Source organism: Populus alba, chromosome 17 (genome assembly GCF_005239225.2).
Source record: "Populus alba chromosome 17, ASM523922v2, whole genome shotgun sequence".
Classification (NCBI taxonomy): Eukaryota; Viridiplantae; Streptophyta; class Magnoliopsida; order Malpighiales; family Salicaceae; genus Populus; species Populus alba.
The window spans coordinates 19,784,891-19,809,228 of NC_133300.1; the positions used below are offsets into that span (position 1 = coordinate 19,784,891).

At 34.5% G+C, this 24,338-nt stretch overlaps 3 protein-coding genes and 1 pseudogene across 5 annotated transcripts; 2 read left to right on the forward strand and 2 right to left on the reverse strand.

The window, feature by feature from the left end:
• The first annotated feature begins 1,054 nt into the window (after positions 1–1,054).
• Positions 1,055–5,132, forward strand: LOC118037199 (MACPF domain-containing protein At4g24290-like; annotated as a pseudogene).
• A 1,182-nt stretch (positions 5,133–6,314) lies between these two features.
• LOC118037198 (pentatricopeptide repeat-containing protein At3g16610-like) lies at positions 6,315–12,742 on the reverse strand. Its single transcript, XM_035043119.2, is given in 4 exon segments — positions 6,315–7,989; positions 8,417–8,489; positions 10,058–10,883; positions 10,886–12,742. Coding segments are annotated over 2 exon segments (2,397 nt in total). The 5' UTR covers positions 12,561–12,742; the 3' UTR covers positions 6,315–7,989; positions 8,417–8,489; positions 10,058–10,161.
• Positions 12,743–14,130: 1,388 nt separating this feature from the next.
• On the reverse strand, positions 14,131–17,176 carry LOC118037226 (uncharacterized). Of its 3 annotated transcripts, none has more exons than XM_035043142.2 (3): positions 17,036–17,176; positions 14,663–15,083; positions 14,131–14,388 (listed from the first exon to the last, which is right to left on the reverse strand). In XM_035043142.2, the coding sequence occupies exons 2-3, from the start codon at positions 14,954–14,956 to the stop codon at positions 14,254–14,256; spliced, it is 429 nt and encodes a 142-aa protein (XP_034899033.1). In that variant the 5' UTR covers positions 14,957–15,083; positions 17,036–17,176; the 3' UTR covers positions 14,131–14,253. The 3 variants fall into 3 exon arrangements, with proteins under 3 accessions (XP_034899033.1, XP_034899031.1, XP_034899030.1); XM_035043140.2 differs by lacking the exon at positions 17,036–17,176 and adding an exon at positions 15,640–16,277; XM_035043139.2 differs by lacking the exon at positions 17,036–17,176 and adding an exon at positions 15,679–16,269.
• Positions 17,177–21,743: 4,567 nt separating this feature from the next.
• On the forward strand, positions 21,744–23,747 carry LOC118037227 (cytochrome P450 81Q32). The gene is made up of 2 exons (XM_035043144.2): positions 21,744–22,712; positions 23,036–23,747. The coding sequence occupies exons 1-2, from the start codon at positions 21,798–21,800 to the stop codon at positions 23,660–23,662; spliced, it is 1,542 nt and encodes a 513-aa protein (XP_034899035.1). The 5' UTR covers positions 21,744–21,797; the 3' UTR covers positions 23,663–23,747.
• Positions 23,748–24,338: the final 591 nt, after the last annotated feature.

A 24,338-nucleotide genomic window follows, 5' to 3' on the forward strand; every position in this document is an offset into this window, starting at 1 on the left:
ATCTTAAGATCTGTTATATTTATCTTTTGTTGAACCTTGAGATATTAGAGTACAATTGCTTGATTCCTTGTTTAAAACTCTACATATCTACTGGATCAAATATGCACTAGCTTAAAATGAGGTTTCAGTTAAAAACTCTCTACCTGCTCCCTCAAGTAATCTCTTATTGAATTGGTTAAGTAGTTTTACAAATCTACTGTAATGCCAGTCTTAGAGGCTTCATATTTCCACTATAATAAGAGTTTTTTTCAGTTTAAATGCTGTGACCTAATTAAGTAACCTTTTATTAAATTGGTTATGTAAAATTTTAGAGTTCTACTGAAACATCAAAACCAGTCGCAAGGAAAGCATACTACAGAGCACCTGGAAAAGGAAGTATCTCATAGATTGTGAAAAGTTCAATTTAGAGTACAGAGGATATAAATGTTGTATTACCTTTAAAAACACCATTAACAGTTTATAAACTGTGAAATCTCAAATTGCTAATTGCAAAGGCCTCTATGGAGAGAGGGGTGAAGACCCCATTTGGTTATATTGTCAAACATCCCTATTGAATCCTGATTTTCTACTTTGCTTGAAGCAGTAATTTTGTTGTAAAAAAAAGCAACTATGAATTTTTGGATTTTATTTCAGTTGACACTGAACAAGATAATTTAAAAAAGGGGCATAAGATTAATTAAAAATATAAGATAGCATGTGAAGAAAATGGGCTTGTTTATATCGTTCTCTACTCTCTCAAATGTCTGCAATTCTTGTCAACAGCTTTGTATAGCAAGTAATGTGTTCTGCATTTTGACCACCTTGTATGGCGTTAACTGTCAAGAATTTGCCACCACCCTCAGAAAGAAGAATCTTAAATGGGTACTTTTACTGGCATGCTTCTATGTTAATGCCTTGTTGCACAACGCTTGAATGACTGGACCTTCAAAATCTTGTCTCCAGTGCAACACACCAACAGCTTGGCTGGATTTCATAATGAGTTGCAAGCTTCCTATCTTGCATAACGCAATCAAATTTCATTTTCCAATAGATATAATCATGGCCAGTCCTTGTCATAACAGCATCTGTGCTTTTATAAATAAACATACAGTATTTATAGGACAGAATTTGATGAGTTCCTACTGATAACAATGTGGTGAATGATGGACCTGAGCATGGATGCCGTGGTTGATATGGTTTAACGCAATTCAAGCTCTACAGTTTTATTCTAAGTTCACCCTTTTCGGTTAGATTTATCACTAGGATTTGTGTTTGTTTGTGTTTCAAAGAAACTGTTATTGCCTTGGCTCCTTTTCCTTTTGTGGGATTGTGATTGCAGTCTGTACTAGTTGAAATGCATGTATTTGGTTTCCATTCTTAAAATTCTGCTCTATATATTGATGTAAATCTGTTTAAAGTGTTTTTCTTTGTCTGTCCTTTTTGTGAAGGTATGTAGAAAAAATTGCTTACCATTTAAAAAAAAGTGTGCTGCCTTAAGTTTTTAAATCAAACTGGAATTTGAAAATATGCTTGTTGTTTCAGGTTTATTGAGACATTTGGCACTCATATCATTGTTGGTGTCAAGATGGGTGGGAAGGATGTAATATATATGAAACAACAACATTCATCAACTCTTCAACCAGCTGATCTACAGAAGAGATTAAAGGAAATGGCAGATAGGAGGTTTTTAGATACGAATGGACAGTATGGTATGGCTTCGGAGCAAGTGGACCAGAATAACAAGGTTTGTGATTAGTTTGTCCATGCTACCTTTTTTATATATATATATAATTTGGAATCCAAGCATTTAACATGTGATCTGATTTTTGAAATCCTACAATCTGATTCTTACATGTAGATCTAATTTTCTGATCATCACATAACTAAAATACATAAGATTTTACTTGAAATTCTTATGTCATGCTTATTTGATAAACTTTATTCCACAATAACAATCCATGCTGTAGTGTCATGGGTTTCCTTGAATACTTGGATGCTATGGTATATAAGGTTCTCCTTCATGATCATAGTTGAGCTTCTGCACTTGACTAATTATGGATTAGGCTGGCAGGTTGTATTTCTAATCCAAATATGTAAAGGAGATTATGAATGTCTTTGAAAACATTTGGATTTGGGAGATGAAGTGCACAACAGAAGTGTTGTTTGGTGTTAACACACGAGATGTTGATCATGATTAGATTTGTTAAGGGAAAAAACTTGTATAATGAGGTTTGCAGTAGCTTGATTTCAGAAATTAGACATAAGAAAAGGTATCCACTATAGACCAATATGGTCTTCTTGGCTGCAAAACAACAAAACCCGTTGTCAAACAGGAACATAATGGTATTATAATTTTTTATTACATAAAAGTTATATAACAGCAGTCTTTTGATTCCATGGCATTGAGGCCAGTGCTAATGGAGCAAACCATATGACATGAAGTGCCAAAATTGAAACTGTCACTGGAGTGCAAATGATCTCTAAATTGCCATTATATCAACAAAAATGATTTGCCTGCTGGGTTTCCATGTAAATACCATGTAAACCACATGAGTGTGGGCACACTCAATTGGCGTATTTGTTTATATTATAATTTCAAGGCATCTTATCTAAACACTTTTGCTTCAGCTTGGAATTAGGGAGCAGAGGCTGAGGTTTGCTGATACCAATCCATCAAGCTCGTATTCTCACAAGGAGGTAGTGTCCCTGATATGTTTATTCTTCATTTGGATTGGATGAATTCTTGATATGCTTGTCAAACTCATCTGCTGAAATATTTTGAAGATCTCTAGGGTTTTCTTTGCTGAAAATTATAATTTTGATTGTTATTGTTTAATGACTGATTGCAGGACATTGTAAGAATTTACAAGAGAAGAGGTGGAAGGGATAATGGGATCTTATCCCATACTGAATGGTTGCACAGTGTTCAATCTGAGCCTGATGTTATCTCAATGTCGTTTATCCCAGTTACCTCTCTGTTATATGGTGTCCCAGGGAGTGGATTCTTGAGCCATGCCATAAATCTCTATTTACGATGTGAGTGAAAAATGTTCTGAAGTTTGTAACTTCATTGTATTCTGTTTTGCATTAGTGTTACTAGTGATGAAATCATGTATGGATAGTTATTTGTTTTGGTTTTAGTAAAAATTTGCTTACTTATCAGTAGACATTCTTTTTCTGGGCTTTGCAATCTTTTTGCCATGAGTTCATTGTGATATTGACATGTTTCTCATTGTAACTTCACTACTGTTCTTCTATTGCTGCGATTCATTTGTGCTCATTAGAAATGAATTCCGTGTTTCTGCTAATGCATACCAGATAAGCCCCCGATTGAAGAGCTACACCAGTTTTTGGAATTTCAGCTGCCTAGGCAGTGGGCACCAGTGTTCAGTGAACTTCCCTTGGGGCCACAGCGGAAGCAACAAAATACAGCTTCATTACAGTTCAGTCTCATGGGGCCAAAGCTTTTTGTGAACACTACTCCGGTAAAGCTTCTCTTGTCTGCTCAAATTGTTGTTTTCAATTGAATTTACTAGATACTTTAAACCATGACGGTCTCGTGCTCATATACTGTGTATTACTTATTGTCTTCAACCAGTAAAGATCTAATATGATGATGTTGTATGGTTTCATGTAAGAAAATAGAATTTCCAAGTAGTGCTATATCCATAAGGTCTATTTATCTGAAGTTTTCTGGTTGATGATGTGGATCCCAGATGTCAAATATTTGCTGTGTGCATTCCCTATACCATAAATCTGGGTATTACTATATAAATCTGTTAGATATAGCTTTTTCAATATTTTTATCTTTCTCAACTTGTCAATGCTGCCATAGCACAATTGCATTCATCAATCAAGAATTTTAATATCACATCAAAATTTCTTCCAATGCTTCCTGAGAAAATTTCACAGATAAACCAAGTAACCCAATTCATTTCATTTTCTTGTTACCAGCGGTTTTCAGGCAAACTAAAATAACTCAAACCATCTAATATTCCTCCATTCAATGATGGTGTAGAATGCCAAAAATGGAGATGGTTCTGCTGTGAATTTGTTTGCTGCTAGATTCTGATTTATAATTCATTCATTTGTTTATTTCATCATTTTTCTGATAGGTTGATGTGGGCAAGAGACCAGTGACTGGCCTTAGGCTCTATCTAGAAGGTAAAAGGAGCAATCGCTTAGCCATACACTTGCAGCAACCTCTCGTCTCTTCCAAAAATCTTCCAACTTACAGATGATTCAAATGGTAATACCAACCAAGAATCGTATGAACGCAAATACTATGAGAAAGTTCAGTGGAAGCATTTTTCTCATATCTGCACAGCCCTGTGGAGTCTGATGAAGATCTTTCTATAGTAACTGGAGCTCAGTTACAAGTTGTGAATTCCGGGTTTAAAAATATTCTCTTTTTGCGACTTCGGTTTTCAACTGTGTTGGGAGCTGTATCTGTGAAGCAACCAGAGTGGGATGGATCGCCAGGGTTGGCACGCAAGTCCGGCCTCATATCAACCTTAATCAGCCATCACTTCACGTCAGTGCAGAAGCCACCTCCACGGCCTGCTGATGTAAATATAAATTCAGCTGTGTACCCTGGTGGTCCTCCTGTGCCATCTCAAGCCCCTAAGCTTCTCAAGTTTGTGGACATAACAGAGATGACTAGAGGACCACAAGAAACTCCTGGCTATTGGGTTGTTTCTGGGGCAAAACTAGCGGTTGAGAAGGGCCGGATTTCTCTCCGGGTTAAGTATTCCTTATTGACTCAGGTATTATCCGATGACGATGATGATGTCGAAACGGAGCAATAAAGAAGGATTTTATACTCACCCTACAATGAAGACAAAATACAAGTCCAAGAATGAGAGAATCGAATCGAATCATTGGGATTGGAAGTGGTAGGAGGTAAATTGTTGTTGTAAAAGCGTGTTCACCACCAATTCTTTTGCCTGTAATGTAATTATGCTTCTGCTGTAGATTCATCAATGGCGAGTTCAATCTGGTTATAAGCTATTTAGTCGCCAGGGTTGGCTATAGACTCATCTGTTGTATGATGATCATAGTTATTAAATGTAGCTTGGCTTAGCAGGTTGATCGGATAAATCTATGATCTCAAACCTGATTTAATCGTCCAAGTTTTTAATGATTTTGTTAAACTAGATCTAAATTTGATTGGTTCAAGGTAAAACGTTTTTGTTTTAATAGAAATAACCAACTTGAATTTATTGGCCACGAGTTGCAATAAAAGTAGAATACTGAAGCAACCTTAGTCTTCCTGATCCGGGTTTATCTGGGGTAAGACCGGATTAGAAGCTAGAAGGGTTTATCACCAATCATTTTAAAAAAATTAAAATAATATTATTTTGATAAAAAATCTATTTTTTAAAGAAGTTAAGAATGGTTATTTTTTTAAAGTATTTTATTGAAATATATTAAAATAATTTTTTTTTTTAATTATTTTTAAGGTTAACATATCAAAATAATCCTAAATATATAAAAAATTAATTTTTAATAATAAAAATTTAAATGTTTTTGAAAATACAAATATAATTATGTTTTCAAATGCTCTTTAAATTATGTCTAAGTTAATTTGGAATTTTGATTGAGATTTTTTTTTTTCCAAATTGATTGTTGGGCAATTTAGATTTTAAAACTACGTTACACTACTCCATCTCCAAAAGAAATTTTTTTTTTTTTAAAAAATTAATCACAAAATCATTGCATTTCGAACAAACACAAAGCTGCCTCGCTACTTTAACCACCTCGCAGTCCCTTTTTCTAGCAGAACAACTATAACTTGTGGCTGTTGGGATATCTATGGAAGGTAAAAAGGATTGTGGAGTTTCGTGTGGTGAACAAGGTTCAATTGTAGTTTCAAAAATTTTGTTCCTTTAAATTTACGGCAATTCAAATCAATGTTCGGTAGCTTTTGCTGAATTCAAATGGTTGAAGTAACTTTTTATTCGCGGATAGCTTGAAAAATTGAAAAAATATGATCGAAGTACATTATCTTCTGGTTTTACTTGGTATTTGTTTTTTATCCATGAAAAAACATGATTCATATTTTTATTAGAAGTATAAAACTAAAATTAATAAACCTGGTTCGTCAGCAAATGACTCAGTTTAATATCAAAATCTTAAGTTGAGTAAGTTAATTCAAGTCAATCAAAACATTTTTTTTTTAAAGTTACAATGAGTCGTTTTGAACTTTTTTTTAAAAAATCAAACTGGACTGTCCGATTTCAAATAAGTCATGAGTTGACTTGCCTTGCTGACTGAGTCAAAACATGTGAACAATAGATTGATTATTTTTTACACCCGGTCCTAAATCAACCTCCCTGAGCATAACAAGTTTAATAACCATGAACAAAACTGATCTTTAAAGCCCTTCTATTGGTTATGAAAATGATACCAGTCATCTACTAGTGTAAAATATGTTGATTACTAGGAGATACTTCTAATAGAAATAGCTGCATCCTTACCATTTCTATCAGCTTCATCAATATTATCAGTAGTAGTTGTTGCAGCAGGTTCTCTGACAGAAATACTGTAGATTTAGAAGGAGAACCTACACAATCTTCACAACCACATGCACATCAATGAAGTCGGACATTGAAAAATCTGCATCTCCAACCCTAAGCCGCAAACTGCAAGATTTCTTTACAAGAGACGGAATTAGGAGGAAAAAAAATGATCAGTACTAATGTATAACATCGAACCTGTTGGATAAACTAAACGAGAAAAGGTGCTGGTATCCCTGCTTGGTTCATGCGAGAAAGAAATAGAAATGGTATCACTGTTTCTGAAACCATGAACAGCAATTGCATTTAGCAAAGCAGTGGAGATCCATAACAAGACAGAAGTACCTCTCCGGTAGACACTTACATGGGCATCAGTGGCTTCACAATTACCACTACAAGATCAGAGGAAATCGGAACAGGCATTTCTCAAGTAAAGATTTTCTTCAAAGGGGGTAAAATGGTACTTTGCTTCACACAGACAGGGAAAAAAAGGAATAGCTGCATCAACGTGAAAGAACACCTAGACACGAACTCATACAGGCCATATTGCAAAGATCATGATGAGTTGCATGAGAGAGACAGCCAGACAGCTCAGATTCTATCTTGTTCATCCATGATGTCAACCAATATCAGCTTTCCGGACAACAAGATTTACAGGAACATATATGCATGTTGGCAGCAACTGTTCCTCTGAGTCTCAGCAGATGCTTTCTTCTGCTCATGTTTTTTCATTTACCAAATCTTCACGAGTCAAACCATAGCATCCGCTTTAGTTATTGATTCACGTCAGTTTCATCTAAAGACTCAATCAAGCTCTATCGATGGAAAACATGGAGAAAGGTCACCTAGAAAGACTGCAAGTTCTACCAAACCAAAAGGTCCAAAACCCTAGTTCCAGAAAGTGCGTCCCAAAGATAGTTCAGGGCAATAGCAGTCAATTGTTAGCTAATGATATGCCATTTGCAAACTGCACATGTAAGAGACTATAAAGTCACTTGTCAAAGATATTCAAGCATAAGAGTTCCCCACATGGTGAAAGGGGTATTGATGTATAGTTGATGTGACAACGATACTTATAGAACCTTAATTATACTCATCAAATAAAAAAATAATTTTGATTCAATGCAAAATATTGCAGATAAAAAAAAAAGGTTCTAAATCCGTTACAGAGGAGAATACCTGGCATGCTAAAAACACAAAGCACAGAAAAATACTTAATTTTATCCTTTTGAGCCTGACAGTGCTGTATCTCATCCTCAGCCATACTCCTTGAAACAGTTGTTGAAAGCTTTATTCCTAGACTTGCACCATTTTTGTGACTTTTCACACTGTCACTGAAATGCCGTGCATGGACATTGTTCAGTGAACAGATAGAGACCTTTGAATTTTCTAAGATAACCATCATGCCCGACAAACACCCATGCTGGTGCTTCTTATGAATGCAACAGATTTCCATGATTCTTTTTCTGGAGCCCTGGAACAGAATCTGTTGCTGCAGCACGGGGATACTATTCGTATCACATATTAAGGATTTATTTACATTAATTAAATAAATTATCATAGGTAATTTTGGGTATTCGGCATTCTTTTGTTATTCTTCATTAGAAAAGGTAAATAACACAAAATAGTTGAAGTATAAACCAGATAAGATTATGAGAAAATAAGCAAAGTCTCATATGCCTTGTGTTGTAACATTGTTAGATTTATCAAATTAGTAGAAATTATTGACAACAGTAAATCTCTAACAAAACTAAATGCACATAATTGAAAAACAACTACTTCATCTCTTGTATTTAAATCTTTATGGTGCTTCTGCTTGAAAAAAATGGAGCTTGCAACGAGGTGATTCATTAAAGGAGATAAGTAGAGAAAGAAGTAACAGAAGTTTTGTGCCAGAAGCTTATTCCAGTAATACTGACCTATTTCTTTCTTCTGTTTATTTGTGCAACATCAACGAGGCAGGTTTTCAATTCTTCATATGCTACCTTCTCCCTGCTGAGTGGGATTGAGTGTTATGCATATGGTATCAACTAAAATGCCAGAAAAGGAAGCAAAGTCATCCTTCCCTACAGCTGAAACAACCTAGAGATATACTAAAGAAATAGAGGATTTGATTTTCAAAGATGGAAATATAGGAAATAGGAAAAAAACACAAAAAAAGGTATAGGAATGTAACTATGCCATGAAATACTCACAACATTATGATGCTTTCAGTGATATAACATGATTATGAATTTCTATAAATAGATTGAAAATCCAGACGAACTTCAGTCAGGATCATGTGGGTAGATTAATAATTCTACCAAATCCATTTTCAATGTTCATTGTTTTTTCTCCAAGTAATTCTTGTCGAGAGATGTATGCTATCCTGTCACCTGAAGATAGGAGACATAAGGGCAGGACCTAAGGGACAAAAGTCATTCATCTAGTAAGCTGTTGTAGCTTGTGCACTATGGAAGAAAGGTCTTGAGGATCTAAGCAGATATCAAAGCCAAAATGAGCCATTGATTATGAAAGCTTTGGTGTTTGATTGGAATAATGAATCATCGTTCTCTTCTTTAACATTTAACAAGCAGAATAGCAATATGCTTCAACAAAACATGATACTTGGACAATAGCTAAGTTTCATGTGCAGCTTATTCATTGAAAACTTGATAAGGTAATGATTTAGAAGGGATCTTATGTGTGGCATATAATTTGTGGGTTGAAAATTTCTAACACTGGAAATTCTTGTTATGATTCAAGCAGAGGAAATAGAGCAAGGTATTTCTAACTGATAGAGCATCTTATCCTATATTAAAGAAGAATTTACCTCTTTTGGAAATTCAAGTGCAGGTCCATGGTTCTCAAAAAAATCAAAAGGTCTTGTTCATCTAGGAATAATTGTCCACTTTAGATATCTTGGTTTAGGGTTCTCTGGCTCTAAGTTACCAGTGATTTTTTAATAAAACAATGGCAGACTTGTAACCTTAGCATGTTCCTGCAAAACAGTAGTATCTAGCTAGTGTTCAGATTTATTATGAGGTCTAGCTTCTATTTCGAGTATTGGTTCATTTCTATTAGATTCTATGGTTTTTAGTCTTCCTTCCTGTTTAGTTGCTCTCCGCTTATAACAGTCTATTTAGAAGTCCTAGTCTAAGTGTTTCCAGAAGCCCTAATCCAAATGATGCCTGATGATATTTATATACACGAGTAATGGTATAAAACTGTGATCTGATATTTTGGTTTCTGTGGTTTCTATTTCTATTCTCTTCTCTTTCGCCAACCTCTTTCCCTATAGCTAGACTGCCTCAGGCTACTGCTCACAACCAATTTTTAACTCCAAACCAGCCCTTATATCCTCGTATAAACCATCTAAATATCAATATGAATCTCTTCTAAAAAAAAAACCCTACTGAATCCAATTGCATGTATATCAGACTCTAATCCTAATTCTCAACTGAAACATGATTAAAAACACTCAATATTCTCCAAGTTGTCTGCATCACTAAGCTAGTAAATTATCCATATAAATCAAGGGAAGCTGGAAACAAGATGCTAAACTACAAGTAAATGTTTACCTGCTGCATAACTGTCATCACATAGCCGGTAAGGGAAAAGCAGATTCTGTAGGCTTTTAACTATAGATGCGCTATTGGGACCTGTAAAACCTCCATCCTTACCCTTACCAGAAATCCCCACAATTGCAAATTCCATCGTTGAAATGATGAAATCGACTTGCATCTCTTACTGTTATGTCTCTCTTAGTTACCAAAGAAATAAATTTAATAGCAGTATGGCAATCACCACAAACTCGCAAATTCTTAGTTACTAAGATGGGCTTGTCGGGGCTCAAACTAAGAATTCCAAATGCAATAGCTAGTTTCTCGCTATGATAAAGAAGGACTCGTTCCTTCTCCTCTTCCTCGACATCTTGGAAGACATAGCTAGATTCTGTTTGGTAACCCAACCTTTTCATCTCCACCAGTAGTTCATCAAGTTTGTTGCTTATTTGTGCCAGCTGTGGGTGGGACCTATATCCACCACCAACAAATGTATGGACAACCCCACTTATCTCAATCCAGCTGCATCCAGGACTTTTCTCAAAACCCTGTTCCTTCTGTGTGATCCTAACCTGTGCTGCATCATCCCATCTCCCAACAGCACTATACATATTGGATAGGAGAACAAAGTTCCCAGTACTTTCAGGTCCTAGCTTCTGAATTTTCTTTGACACTTGTTCCCCTAGTTCAACATTCTTATAGACTCGACAAGCAGAAAGCAGGGCACCCCATACACGAACATCAGGCTCAAGTGGCATCTTTTCAATGAAACTGTGCACCTCTTTGAAAAGCCCAGCCCTGCTTAGAAGATCAACCATGCATGCATAATGCTCCATTCTGGGATGATTCCAAAATCTTGAGTCATGGCATTAAACCAGTATTTGCCGTCTGCAACAAGTCCTGAATGGCTGCAAGCAGATATGAGACAAATGAAAGTCACATCATCTGGTTTTAAACCTTCAGACTGCATGTTGTCAAACAACAATAGTGCTTCCAATCCAATCCCATGAATACCATAAGCAATTATCATGGTATTCCATGACACAATACCCCGCTTATGCATCCTATCAAATACTTTCCTAGCAGTGTCAATCTTCCCACATTTTGCGTACATATCAATAAGAGCATTACAAATCATGGTATCGGCTGTAAATCCACAAACGATTGCATAGCAATGGCTGCAAGACCCATAATGTAAAGCAGCCAAATGAGCACAAGCTGGCAGAACACTAGCCAGGGTTGCCTTTTCTGGATTTATCCCAGACAACTGCATCTCGAGGAACATACACAAACCCTCTTCAGAATTACCATTTTGAACATAGCCTGAAATGATAGCAGTGAACGAAACTGCATCTCTTAAATCCATTTCATTAAAAAACCTCATTGCACCATTGATAATCCCACACTTGGCATACATTGAAAGTAAAGTATTTCCGACCATCAAATCCAAAACAAATCCTGACTTTATCGCATAACAATGCAAGCAACTTCCCATGCTTAAATCAGTTAAATTTGCACAAACTCGAATAACAGTGGCAAGAGTTACCGCTGACAGAACAATTCCATCATCCTTGAGCATCAACAACTGACAAAATAGTTCCAATGCCTCCCTCATAAAATCACACACAACATATGCACCGACCATAGCACTCCAAGTCACCTCATTCTTGACAATACCCATCATGTCAAAAATTCTCCTCGCATAATCTATGCACTGACATTTCCCGTACACATCCAAAATCCCAGTTCCTACCACCACATCGCCAACGAAGCCTCTCCTAACACAAAACCCATGAATTTCCTTTCCATGTCTCAATGAATTCACTTGAGCGACAGCAGGAAGGACACCAACAATTGTTGATGAATTAGGACTCACATCATATTGCATTTGAACAAGCAGTCGTGCGACCTCATCATAGGAACCCTCATGTAAAGAAAACCCTGAAATCATCGAATTCCACGCAACAACATCCCTTTTATGCATTTTATCAAACACTTCTTTTGCATCATCCAAACACCCACATTTAGCATAAAAATCAACCAAAGCGGTGGAAACATAGACATTAGATTCAAGACGAAGTCTTTTGATGTCAAAATGAATCTCTCTTCCTTCACTTACTTCTTTTAGAGCCGAACACGCTTTGAGAACAAAAGGGAAGGTGAACCTGTTGGGTGTAATACCATAACCCAACATTTTATAGTACAAATCAATGGCTTCTTCATAGGGACCATTCCAAGCATAAGCTCTTATCAATAAATTCCATAAAACAACATTTTTGGGTCTGTGGGGCCTTTTATCAAACACATGGCGTGCGATTTTGAGTTCATTGCAAGCTATGTAAAAATCAACGAGTTTTTCGAATGGCACATCAAAATTTGTAAGATTGGTTTCTTGGGTTCTGTGTAGGCATTTGAGCAGATGCTGATGGATCAGCTTACCTTGAAACAGAGATTTTGATTGAATGCAAGATTCCAGGAGGACTGTGCAATATTCAAGGCTGAGGCGCGTTCTCAGTTGCATGTCCTTCCCTTTCTTTCTTTTGCGCCAGTACAAAATTCAAAGATTTTAAGATTTGAATTAATTGTACGATTTAATCCTTCGATTATATATATCGAATTGGTACCTCAACTAGGAAATGCTTTTGATCCGATCCCTCAGTTTAGTTGTTGACCTCATGAAGATCTTAAAATTGCACCTCCTTCCATGCTTCAGTATCACTATATATTATATTAGGAATTTTTGGGATAATTCTGTTGATCTTAGATTAATGAAATTGGAATAAATAAATGTATGGTGTGAGGGAAATTTAATTAAAAACATATAATCATGAATACAAAAAAGAATAAAAAAAGTTTGGGTTGTGAAATTACCAACTAGTTTTAGCTCAAAAAACAAGTTATGCTAGATACAATGAGAAAAAATAAAAGTGATAAAACAATAATTTTAAAAAAAAGATATTCTTATTATTTTTTATGAGCCGAAACACGATTAAATATTATTAATACTAAATTCTCTTTTGAATTAGCTTTGAGAGAAAAAGAGATTGAAGGTTTAAATGATAACAAATGTTTATTATTGAATTGACTTCATCCAAGAGATTCAAGAGTATAGATACAATTTTGAGTTCCTGAAATTAAACAATCACATGTGTTTAAATATATGATTTTATTAAATATATGATCATGTACAATCTCTATCTAAAATATTTTTTTTAAATGAATAAGATAATCCTCTAATTTTTTTTTTGATTTGATATATGGTGACTTGATTTATTTGAGAAATCAAGTCAAGATTTATGCTTTACAAGAATGCGAATTTAGGTGTATATTGCGAAGTAAGATTTGATGCTTTAAAGAGGACATTTGATTTATCTTTAAAATGTTGTTGAAGAACTCTTATGAGGCGTTTATGTTAATCTAAAAAAGTTTTGTTCTTTGTAGATTTCAAGCATAAATGAAAAAGGCTTGAGAACTTTTGAGAGAACTTCCTAACTCAAAGAGCTTATTTTGAAGAAAAATTGTATCTTTAAGAATTCCTCTCTTTTTTCTTTCCTAGGTTGAGACCTTTTATTTATAGAAATTTATAGGAGCTCTCAGGGTTTTTCCCAATGCTATATGACATTATTTTATTAGTTGATTTTTATTGATGGGATCTTACAAGATATCTTAAATATATCATTAAAAGTGTCAACTTTTCATTGGTCAAAAAATATATAAAGGTTCATTTATTTTTTATGTTATTTATTTTAATTTTATTTTATCATTTCATGTGAAAATAAAATAAAAATAACACATGATAAAATTTGATTGGTATTTTTTTTTTTGTTTCTGCGAAGAGAATTCATTTTATTTTGGAAACATCCGGTGAGTGAATCTTCAATCCCTAAAACGAAACTTTATCTAATGAGTTATGGGCATGTATTTTTCAGGTTTTTTTTTCTGCAAAGTAACTGCTTGATCACTAAAGATTTTTCTATGAATTGCCCCCTCAAAGTAGCTTGGTTGGTAGAAAAGGGTCTCTCTCTTTTTTGATTTGTCAAGAGTGGTTAAATTCCCAAGTAATTGCCAGATTTTCATCAACAAATCCAATCTGGTAACAAAAGCCAAAGAAATGAGTACTGCATAATTATGATGAACCATTTTATACTGGATTAGATACATAGTATAACAAAACATTTTCTACATGATCCAACGCAAGCATTACACCATGTTTTTCAAGTAATTTGCTCATGGGCAGGCCAATTTATCCTTTCTCTTGGACAAGGTAGAGGTGCTGGCTGGGCAATACAAGTAGGGTGTTGCTGTCCAGGCATCACCACTGAAAAATCTGATGCATAAGCTGCTGGAACCTGTTACCAAGCCAATAACTTATTGTCATCAATCCTTAGAAGCACACAACTAGCTCTTACACAGGCCACAGAAAAATACCCTGTAATTGCCTCTCTTTTTGGTCAAGAATTTAGAATGTATAGTGCATTATAACTTAAATGCTTCATGAGTGTCTCGAGATATGGAGAAACCAAAGCTGCGTTTAGGTTGAAAAAGCATAAAAATTTGATGTTTTTTCAAGCTAAATATAGTTTGAAATGCGGCAATACCACGTGTAGACAAACGGGCACTTACTGTTCGTGGATTTCCGAGTTTGTGTAGTGGTCTTGATTCCGCAGAACCATTGGTGACCTCCTGAGGTGAGGAAAAAGGAGGAGTAGGCCGAAAGAGATGTTCAAAGATGGCCATTATCAGAAACATTGATACCAGGATTGCTGTTGCAACAAAACCAAAAGAAATCGCATTCATGGATGTCCCAAAACTTTTCCATGGAGCTTCCCTGTCAATAACTCCTGTTTGAGATGGTGCAGGGTCTGAACTTGTGTATATGTTCCATGGCTTTGATCTTTCAGAACCCAGTTCGTTCATTGTCTTCTGAAGGGAGATTGCGGGTAGTAACAACTCTGAAAATTATCAAATAAATGTAGACTTAAAGCTTATTCAGACAGATTCAATTGTTGTTTCCTGTCTTTGGTCTTGCAGCCCGTCATTATCCCTGAGAAAGAAAATTTGTAAAAGAAAAATAAAAATTAGGACTCCATATTTTGAATATAAGAGAAAGAGACAATTGGGGAAGGGGAGATGTATTTTCTGTTTTGAAATGATAAAAATTCATTTCAAAACCGTTTTAAAAATAAATTTATTTTTATGTTTTTGTCTCTGTTTCGTCTCTGTTTTTTCAACCAAATACGTTTCCATTCTTTCTATTTCTATTTCTTTTTTCTTGGAACACTGACCGCAAACAAAGAGAACAAAAGCTCAACACACACCAAGACTTGCAATGCGAAGAATGCCTGCCTATTGACTTCCATCAGCACACGGAAATTATAAATTGCCACAAAATAGTTGCAATCTATAAACAAAGGACTGCAGAGATAAAGATTAAACTCAGAAGACATGGTGAAAGTGATGCAACTTGTGAATTATGATACATTAGATGTGATGTCAAAGCTGCAAAAATGGAAATGGCCATTTAAATACCATAAATTTCTAGCAAAAAAGCAACAACAAAAAAAACACCAGAAAATATAATTCTGATCAAAGAAGCTCACGCTAGAAAAATCAATGACAAGGGGACAGAATTTTCATACTTGAAGACAATCAAGAGAGGGTGATGATGGGGAAGCAAACTGTGCAGATCTTCAGTGGATGCTCTTCTAGTGGTGTGGCGAAACAGGTGCGATGCTAATCTGCTACACTACTGCGATAATAGCTACATAAAGTGTAGCCTGGGAGGAGCTGGAAGGCATTTGGGTTGGGTCCTGAGAAGTAGGAGCATGCATTATCTAAGTCTTGAGGTCCTATAGGGAAGAAGGTGCCATGGAAAAACAAGACACCCACTCTTCTTAGAGAATAATTCAAGTCATTGTTGCTGCTGAGCCCGTGTAGCTTTATACTCCAATAGAAAATGTAAAGACAAAGTTATATCAGTTACAGTTTTTTATGTTCATGATCTTGATGGCTTGCCTAACTTATTGAATACTATACCTTGTCTCAAGAAGCATACTGAGAAATCAAAAGCATGGGCCTTCATGTCTGGAGAGCCAAAAACAAGTGTGGTCTATTGGTGCCTTTAAAAAGTTGTCTCCTTTTGAGTGCTTAATTAGATTACATTAACCTTAATCCCACAATTAACCTACCTTCAAAGTTATTAAGTTTGGCTCGGCATGTTAACCTGGTGACCCTTTGATCTAGGACCCGAGTTGATTTTCAAATTATACTAGGTGAGAGTTAACCCGGTTAAACCCAATCAGCTTATTGTGTCGGTTTATAACCTGATCAAAACCCGTATTGATTTTGAATTGACTAGGTTAACCTGTCTAACCCATGACCCGGCCGGGTTTAATTAGCAACTTTGCCTATGTTTAAACTGTAACTCTGATTATTGATGAGGCTGGCTGGAGTTTATGATTCATCAACTTCTAAATATATATTAGGAAGTAACAAATAATCATAACCACCAAGTGACTAACCATTGGTCAATTCTTCACATGATGGATGATTATACCCATCATCAAGAAAAATGCTGTATTAAGAAAAAACACAGAGGTTAGTGCTAATGGAAATTCGACTATTGCCTTCTGGATTAAAGTTCCTAAAGCTCATCTTGATGGGATTAATGCCCAAGTGCCTAGCTCAAATCCAACGTGCAAGTATTGAGATGTAATCATGGGAAAGGCAAAGCAATATCTCACATAATCTCCCTTTAAATAAAAGAAAGAAAAAGCTGCTGGGACATCCACAAATAGGTTAAGTTAACTAAAGGCTGCTGCTGCTGCAAGCTACATGTATAATTTAATTTGAAAAAAAAAAGCTTTGCTATTGAGCAAGGGCACGTGAACTAAGGCCAAGCATAAGATGAAGAACTTAAAGCAAGAGGGAAGATAAATTAAGAGGGAAAGACAGAGAGAGAATCCATGTTTTTGAGATCTTACAACTATGCAGTACCTTACTGCCATGATTTGAGAGAAGAAAGACATGGCTGTGTGGCCAAAAGAATAAATCTTGAAAAGATTGATGATCTCCACCACATTTGCTTCTCGCATTGCCATCAATAAAAAATGAAATGAAATTGAACAACCTGTAGACAGCAGCCCCACAACTTTTGTCAGAAACACAAAAGCCAAGTGCTATACTATTGGCAAACACCTCCATCTTTTAACAATCCAATCTTAGGCTGTGTGTTTATGTACCCTATCTTTTAACAATCTATTCTTAGGCTGTGTGTTTATTTTGTGCCCGCGGTAAAAACTATAATTCCAGCAAAGAAAAAAAAATATAGAAATGATGTTTTTTTCTTTTATTATTAAATGCATATAAATACCTGTTATTTTGATATATTTTGTGATCAATTATTATTATATTTATGTAAATATATTTTTATTATTTAAAAAACTTAATTTATCTTTAATATTTATATATATTATTAGATTAATGAATCTAGAATAAAGATGAAGTTTATAGGACAAAAATATTTTACAAAGAAAATTTTAAAGTTATTATAGTTATGAAATTATTATTGCATTAAAGCATTGTTCCTAAAATGTTTATGGTTGATACTGTCTTAAATGTAGGATATTCATTAGATTCGTAAAGACGCACGCACGCGCGCGCGCGCGCACACACACACACATATATATATTATGTTCTTCTTTTTTATATAAAAGGAAACAATTGTTCTCATAAGCTGAGGTACAAAGGATACCTAAAACTAATATATAGGTGCTTCTCATAAGACATGTAAACTGAACTGACTCGTATGAAAGTTCCATATAAAAAAATCACCTATGTCTATAAAAAAGCTCACGTGATGGTTGTGTAAGTGATCCTTAAATTTTAGACCACTAAGTTATCTTCTATAGATAATATTATGTTTTGATCATGTTATATGTTATCTTAATAAGGTAACTAAATGACATGCATTGGATATGACATGAACTATATGAAGATGCTTGAGTGATAAAGAGAGAATTCATCACCTTAAATGAATTAAGAAAAATGTTCAATCTATTTCCAAATAGTATTGATTTAGTTGGCTAATCTGGAATGAGACTTGAAAAAAGTTTCAAATCTCATTTAAATGATCGATGAATATTATATAGAGAACAAACATGATTTAACATGGAAGACATACTTTATACTTTAATGTTAAATCATAATATTATTGATGAAAAGATATTAATTACATTAAAAAACCGGTCATTGAAAGTTAGTCAATTTTTTTTAATATTTGAGAGATGATAACACATTGCTAGACGATGCACCTGTTCTTTAAATATAAATTAATCAATTATTTAATTAATAATAAATTAAATTGCTTAATTTATTTAATTCTATTTAATTAGAATTATAATTTATATTTAGACCAACATATTAAGAATATAATGGGTCACACACATTAAGAACCATTAGTCAGAAATTAAATTGAGATGGTTTAATTAAGTATGACTTGATTAAAATATATTTTAAAAATTAAGAATTAGAATATAATTAATATAGATCTAGAATATATTTCTAGATCTAGAAAAATCAAGTAAAGACTTGATTGAGTCAATCTCTAAAATTGTCCTGAATTAATATATAGATATTATTTAGGAGGTAAAATGATATTTGTCAATTTATAAGGTATTTTAGATTTCCCTATAAAATAGTAAATCGTACCTCTTATTTTAAGTGTTGTTGTTTGTTAAACAAAAAAACTACAAAAATACAAAATTAGATCTAGCAATTTAGGCATAACAATCATTTTCTTCTAAATAGGGATTTAGGATGTTTCTCAAGGATGGTTCGTATGGATTATCGTTAGAGGCCGGACATTTGGACAACTTGTGGTTTGTGCAACCCATCCCTTAAAGAATTATTCTAAGCTGAAATAAGATAAGATGTTCATGTAATAAATCATAAACAATTCTAGATCTGTCTCACGAGATCTTAGGAATTTTTAAATAATTTTATTTCATAGTTTTCACTGCGTGTATGATATTTAGAAAACTCAACAATACTTAGATAAACAAGCATTTAGTGTTTTAGAACAATTATTTCGAGACAAAAATAATATATATAAAAGGAATAAAAACATGTTTGATTATAAAAACGAAGACAAATAAATAAATAAATCCAGCTATGGAACTATTTTGAAATGAATCTCTAAATAAAAAACATTAAGAGACATGTCTTTTTTGTTTTCACTATCTTTTTTTTTTAAATAGTAATTAAAAAGCATATATAAAGATATTCCTATTAAATCAAGAATCCTCTCAGCTAAAATTATATATAAAAAGAACTATTTTTCAAAAAAAAAAAAAGTGTAAAAGAATGCTAATATAATCCAAAAATTTTAAGGAAAAGATTGGGAGTTGATGTATTTTATGAACCTTGATAATCAAGATCTCTTGTAATCTCCTCCTTCTTTTCCAAAAAAAAACAAAAGAATCCATCCCAAAAAGAGACTTAATTTGGTGCCCTGTCAAATCAAGAAGTGCCTTTCTCTATTTCTCAGACGTAAATTTTTTTGTTTTTCATGCACAAAGAAAGATGATTGCTTCTCATTTACATGTAAGACATTTGAAAAAGATAGAACAGGGTCCCACGACAAGAGAGCACTCCAAAGAAGCATATATCTCTCAGCTTTTCTTTTTGGACGTCTGTCTTCTTCTTCCTTTTTCTCTCATCTCTTTGCAAACCCTAGTCTCCGATTGAAGTAACCCTTCGCTTTCCCTCAGATTTCACCATACAAACATCTTAGCAAAAATATCATCTCTATGCTACTGTCAAAGTTCTTAAATTCCATGACTAGGCTAGGTCAATGTCTTATTCGTTGAACAAGTTACCTCAGATCTATTTAAAATTTATATTTGATTGGATTGAATTTTATATGATCTAATTTAAAATAAAATACAGTTTAAATCTTAAATTGACAAGTTAATGAGTTGATCTACCAAGCTAAAACAAGTTTAAGAACATCGATTACTACATCATCCTTCTTTTATAGTAACAAAAATAATTTTTATAATGATTTAATTTAAAATAAGATTTATATCATATCTCAAATAAGTAAGTCACGGAGTTAATTCACCAAGTCAAAATAAGTTTAATAATATCGATTATTACATTCTGATAATTTTTATAATTATTTAATTTAAAATAAAATAAAATTTAAATCAAATCTCAAATCAACAAGTTATTGAATTGAACCATCAAGCCAATAATAACTTTTTTTTTTTAATAACGTGGGTGTTTGGGTTAGCTTACGCGTACCTCGACTAATCTCACAAACCTTAAAATTAACGATCATATAAATCTACAGTGGCTCTAAGATTTGTAAAACTCAAACTGGTGATATCTAAAAAGTAAAACTAAGATCTGACCAGTTAAACTATACATTTTAGGGTTGCCAACAACAACTTTAATAACACCGACAACATCCTTGTTGTACAGTAACAAACATAATTTTCATAAATAAATTAACTTTGAAACCAAAAGGAGAGTTCTGCCTCCAGGTACTGTGTGGAAGATTTTTGCTTTCAGTGTCATCTTCTTAGATAGTGGAGGCATCTGGGCTGCATGCTCTCAAAACTTCATCAAAGTGAACATTGTTCTAAATTAAATTTCTTGCATTCCTACCTGCCAATAACATTTTTTTTCCTTAATTTTAACCTGGCTAGATTTATATCATCTTGGCTTAATCAATCAAATTATTATTAAAAATTTAATCGGTTTAATTAGAATTTACATACTAAATATCTTATTTAATTTGATTGGAAATAAAATTGGACCTGTCACGTCGAAAAGATTTAGCAATTAGAGATAAAACAGAGACTGATGTGCTGAATTTTCTTTCGACACCATTATTGTCTCCTGTGATTTTTCTAGTCAAGGAATCACCTGTCGCCTTCGTTTGACTCATTTCAGGGTGACTATATCCTCTCTAGCTAGCCTTTACAAAGAATACTCTTTGAGCTTGGGCTCGGATTACTTGCAAGCTGCAATGGCTAGGCTTCTCCATGTTAAGAAAACTCATCGGCTAATAATCGAAAGTGGATCATTACGAGAGTTGCAGCCGATCCAGTTTGACTTGACATAGAAGATTTGGACTTGGATGCTGGTATAACTCAAAGTAAATACCTTTCTATATATTTTAATAAAATTTTTTATCAATAATTTATGATTTAATGATTCTAGATAGTACCCTCGTAATAACATTTTCTTACGAAGACTATTATAATTTATATATTCTCCCGTTTTATTGAATAATTTAATCATTAATTAACGAAAAGGAACCTTGAAATTTGGTGTTTTTATATGTTTTGTGGGAGATTTTTATGTTTCCATCATGAAGGAAATAAGAATATTTGGTACAAATATTGAAATTTGTATGTTAAAAAACCATATGAAATGTGAAAAGTCATGGAGTCTAAGTAGTCAAGTTGGAATGATAATATTTGGTGCCTTGCCTTGCCATTTTAAAATTCAAAGGTGGTGGCTTCAACGTGGGCAGAGTTTGAGGTTTTTTCTAATCGTTTCAATTTTAATTTTTTCAAACGATGTTATGATATAAATTTTCAAGAAAATCTCGAATGCCATGCTGCGCAATTTGACCGATACACAGTTATGTGGACCTTGAGTTTTTGAAGGCTGCATGCAGTGAGAAGAATTGCCTGGCTGGTTAAAAGGAGGATCGGTAAGCTAGAGCCTGTTCAACAATTTACGCATGGAAGAAGACTACAGTACCTCGCTATGGCTACGCTATTCTCTTCTCCTTCCATGCATGGCGTTTCTTGTTCTTTCAACCAAGTTCTTGCTTCAGAAAAGAAAGCAAGGCAAGACCATTAATCTCCCACCGAGCCCTTTTGCTCTTCCAATTATAGGTCATCTCTATCTCCTCAAGCAACCTATCCATCGAACACTCCACTCCCTCTCACAAAAATACGGTCCAATATTTTCTATCAAGATCGGATCCCGCCTTGCCGTTGTCATATCTTCACCATCGGCCGTGGAAGAATGTTTCACCAAGAACGATATTGTGTTGGCCAACCGTCCTTACTTTTTGAGCAGCAAGTACTTAAACTACAACAACACCACAATGGGCTCAGTCGAATACGGAGAACATTGGCGCAACCTTCGCCGCATAAGCGCTCTTGAGATCTTCTCCCCTCCTCGCCTCACTTCGTTATTTAGCATCCGTAGAGAGGAAGTCATGGCCTTACTGCGTAGACTTCACGGTGTTTCCAAGCATGGTAACTATGCTAAGGTGGAGTTAAGGTCCATGCTCTTTGACCTGACGTGTAATATTATAATGAGAATGGTTGCAGGGAAGAGGTATTATGGAGAAGATGTTAAGGAAATTGAAGAGGCCAGGATTTTTAAGGAGATCATGGAAGAGTTTGCCGAATGTATTGCCGTGAGAAATTTGGGGGATATGATTCCATTGTTGCAGTGGATTGATTTTACTGGGCACTTGAAGAAGTTGGATAGACTAAGTAAGAAGATGGATGTGTTCTTACAAGGACTGGTTGATGAGCATCGAGATGACAGGGACAGAAACACTATGATAAACCGGTTTCTTGCTCTGCAAGAAGAACAGCCTGAATACTACACGGATGAAGTAATCAAAGGCCATGTTCTGGTTAGTCAAATCAAACTCTTTTTTATGTTGATTCAATCATTTAACTTGTAAGGAAACACATGATGTTTTTGTTGTTGTTTATTCTTTGTGATTCACTCACATTTCTTTTGGTATCATCTCCCCTTTCAATTTCTTAAATTTCGTTCATTAAAAAACAACAAAGAGAAACCACAAACGATCACCTTAAGCCACGTTTTTCTTCAACGATGAGAATGTCGTGAGATTAGTTTGCATGTCAAGATTCTTTTAAGCTTCGGCTGTGGATCTATCCAACAAGTCATATTCAAGATAGTTCAAAGTAAAATCCTAAGTATTTTGTGCAGGTGTTGTTGCTTGGGGGAACAGAGACTGCTGCTACATCTATGGAATGGGCATTAGCCAATCTACTCAACCATCCAGACGTGCTAAAGAAAGCTAAAGCAGAACTGGACGCTCAAGTTGGAGACCGCTTGATAAAAGAGTCAGATTTTGCAAAACTAAATTACCTTCAGAGCATCATCTCCGAGAATCTGCGTTTATGTCCGGTGACACCGCTTATACCACCGCACATGCCATCCTCCGACTGTACCATTGGAGGATACCATGTCCCAGCTGGGACCATATTATTTGTAAACGCATGGTCTCTCCATAGAGACCCTACACTGTGGGATGAGCCCACCAGTTTCAAGCCTGAGAGATTTGAATCTGCAGGCAGAGTTGATGCATGCAAGTTCATCCCCTTTGGGATGGGAAGGAGAGCTTGTCCTGGAGATGGCCTAGCAAACAGAGTGATGACCTTAACTTTGGGATCGTTGATACAATGCTTTGAGTGGGAAAGGGTTGGTGAAAACAAGATTGACATGACAGAGAAGACAGCAATGACCATGTTCAAAGTTGAGCCCTTAGAGCTCATGTGTAGAGCTCGCCCGATTCTAGACATGCTTCTCTCTTTAAGTGATCAAAAAATATAAAATTGTCAAGAGTGCTGCCACTATTATATGTATGTGTTTATTTGCAAAATATAATAATAATAAAATACCCCTTAGGGTTTGATTTTCTTATTATTTTGGGACATGATGATACCAATTGTTAAAATGATATTAAACTATAAACTTCAGAAAAAAGTTTTTTTTTTCCCCTCAAGAAGGGGTAAAAATGAAGGTTAATGATAATAAAAGTGGATTATCAAATTTTATATATATATATATCAGCTTTTTTATCTACTATTATAATTTTTTTTAATGTAAAAAATATGTTGAAAAATTTGTATATTTATTTTTTATGTCCATGACAAAGTATAAGTAGATAATTAATATTTTTTTATGTAAACAAAACTTGTATCCACCCGTGGAAGATAACTTAGTGGAAATCTAAAATGGATTATTTTTGATTAAAAATAATAATATTTATAATACAAATAATTATATTTAGAAACCTAAGACCCAATAACATTGGATTTTGACGTAAGACCCATTAGCCCTGGGTACTAATGTCGGATTGAAGAGAATTGAGTTCTAACGCAAAATCCATTAGCCTTGGGTCCTGACGCTAGACCCAAGAGCATTGGGTCCTGAAACAGGACCAATTAACCTTATATCCTAACGCAAGACCTAAGAGATTGGGTCTAGACGAAGAACCAAAAGTCTT

What these genes read in the sequence shown, in the direction of transcription:
- LOC118037226 (XM_035043142.2), bottom strand. Translation starts at nt 14,956, where the DNA reads ATGAACGAACTGGGTTCTGAAAGATCAAAGCCATGGAACATATACACA. An exon ending in AACTCGGAAATCCACGAACA is followed by an intron (nt 14,389 to 14,662) that starts GTAAGTGCCCGT and finishes GCTTGGTAACAG; the next exon opens with GTTCCAGCAGCTTATGCATC.
- LOC118037227 (XM_035043144.2), top strand. Translation starts at nt 21,798, where the DNA reads ATGGAAGAAGACTACAGTACCTCGCTATGGCTACGCTATTCTCTTCTC. An exon ending in TAATCAAAGGCCATGTTCTG is followed by an intron (nt 22,713 to 23,035) that starts GTTAGTCAAATC and finishes TATTTTGTGCAG; the next exon opens with GTGTTGTTGCTTGGGGGAAC.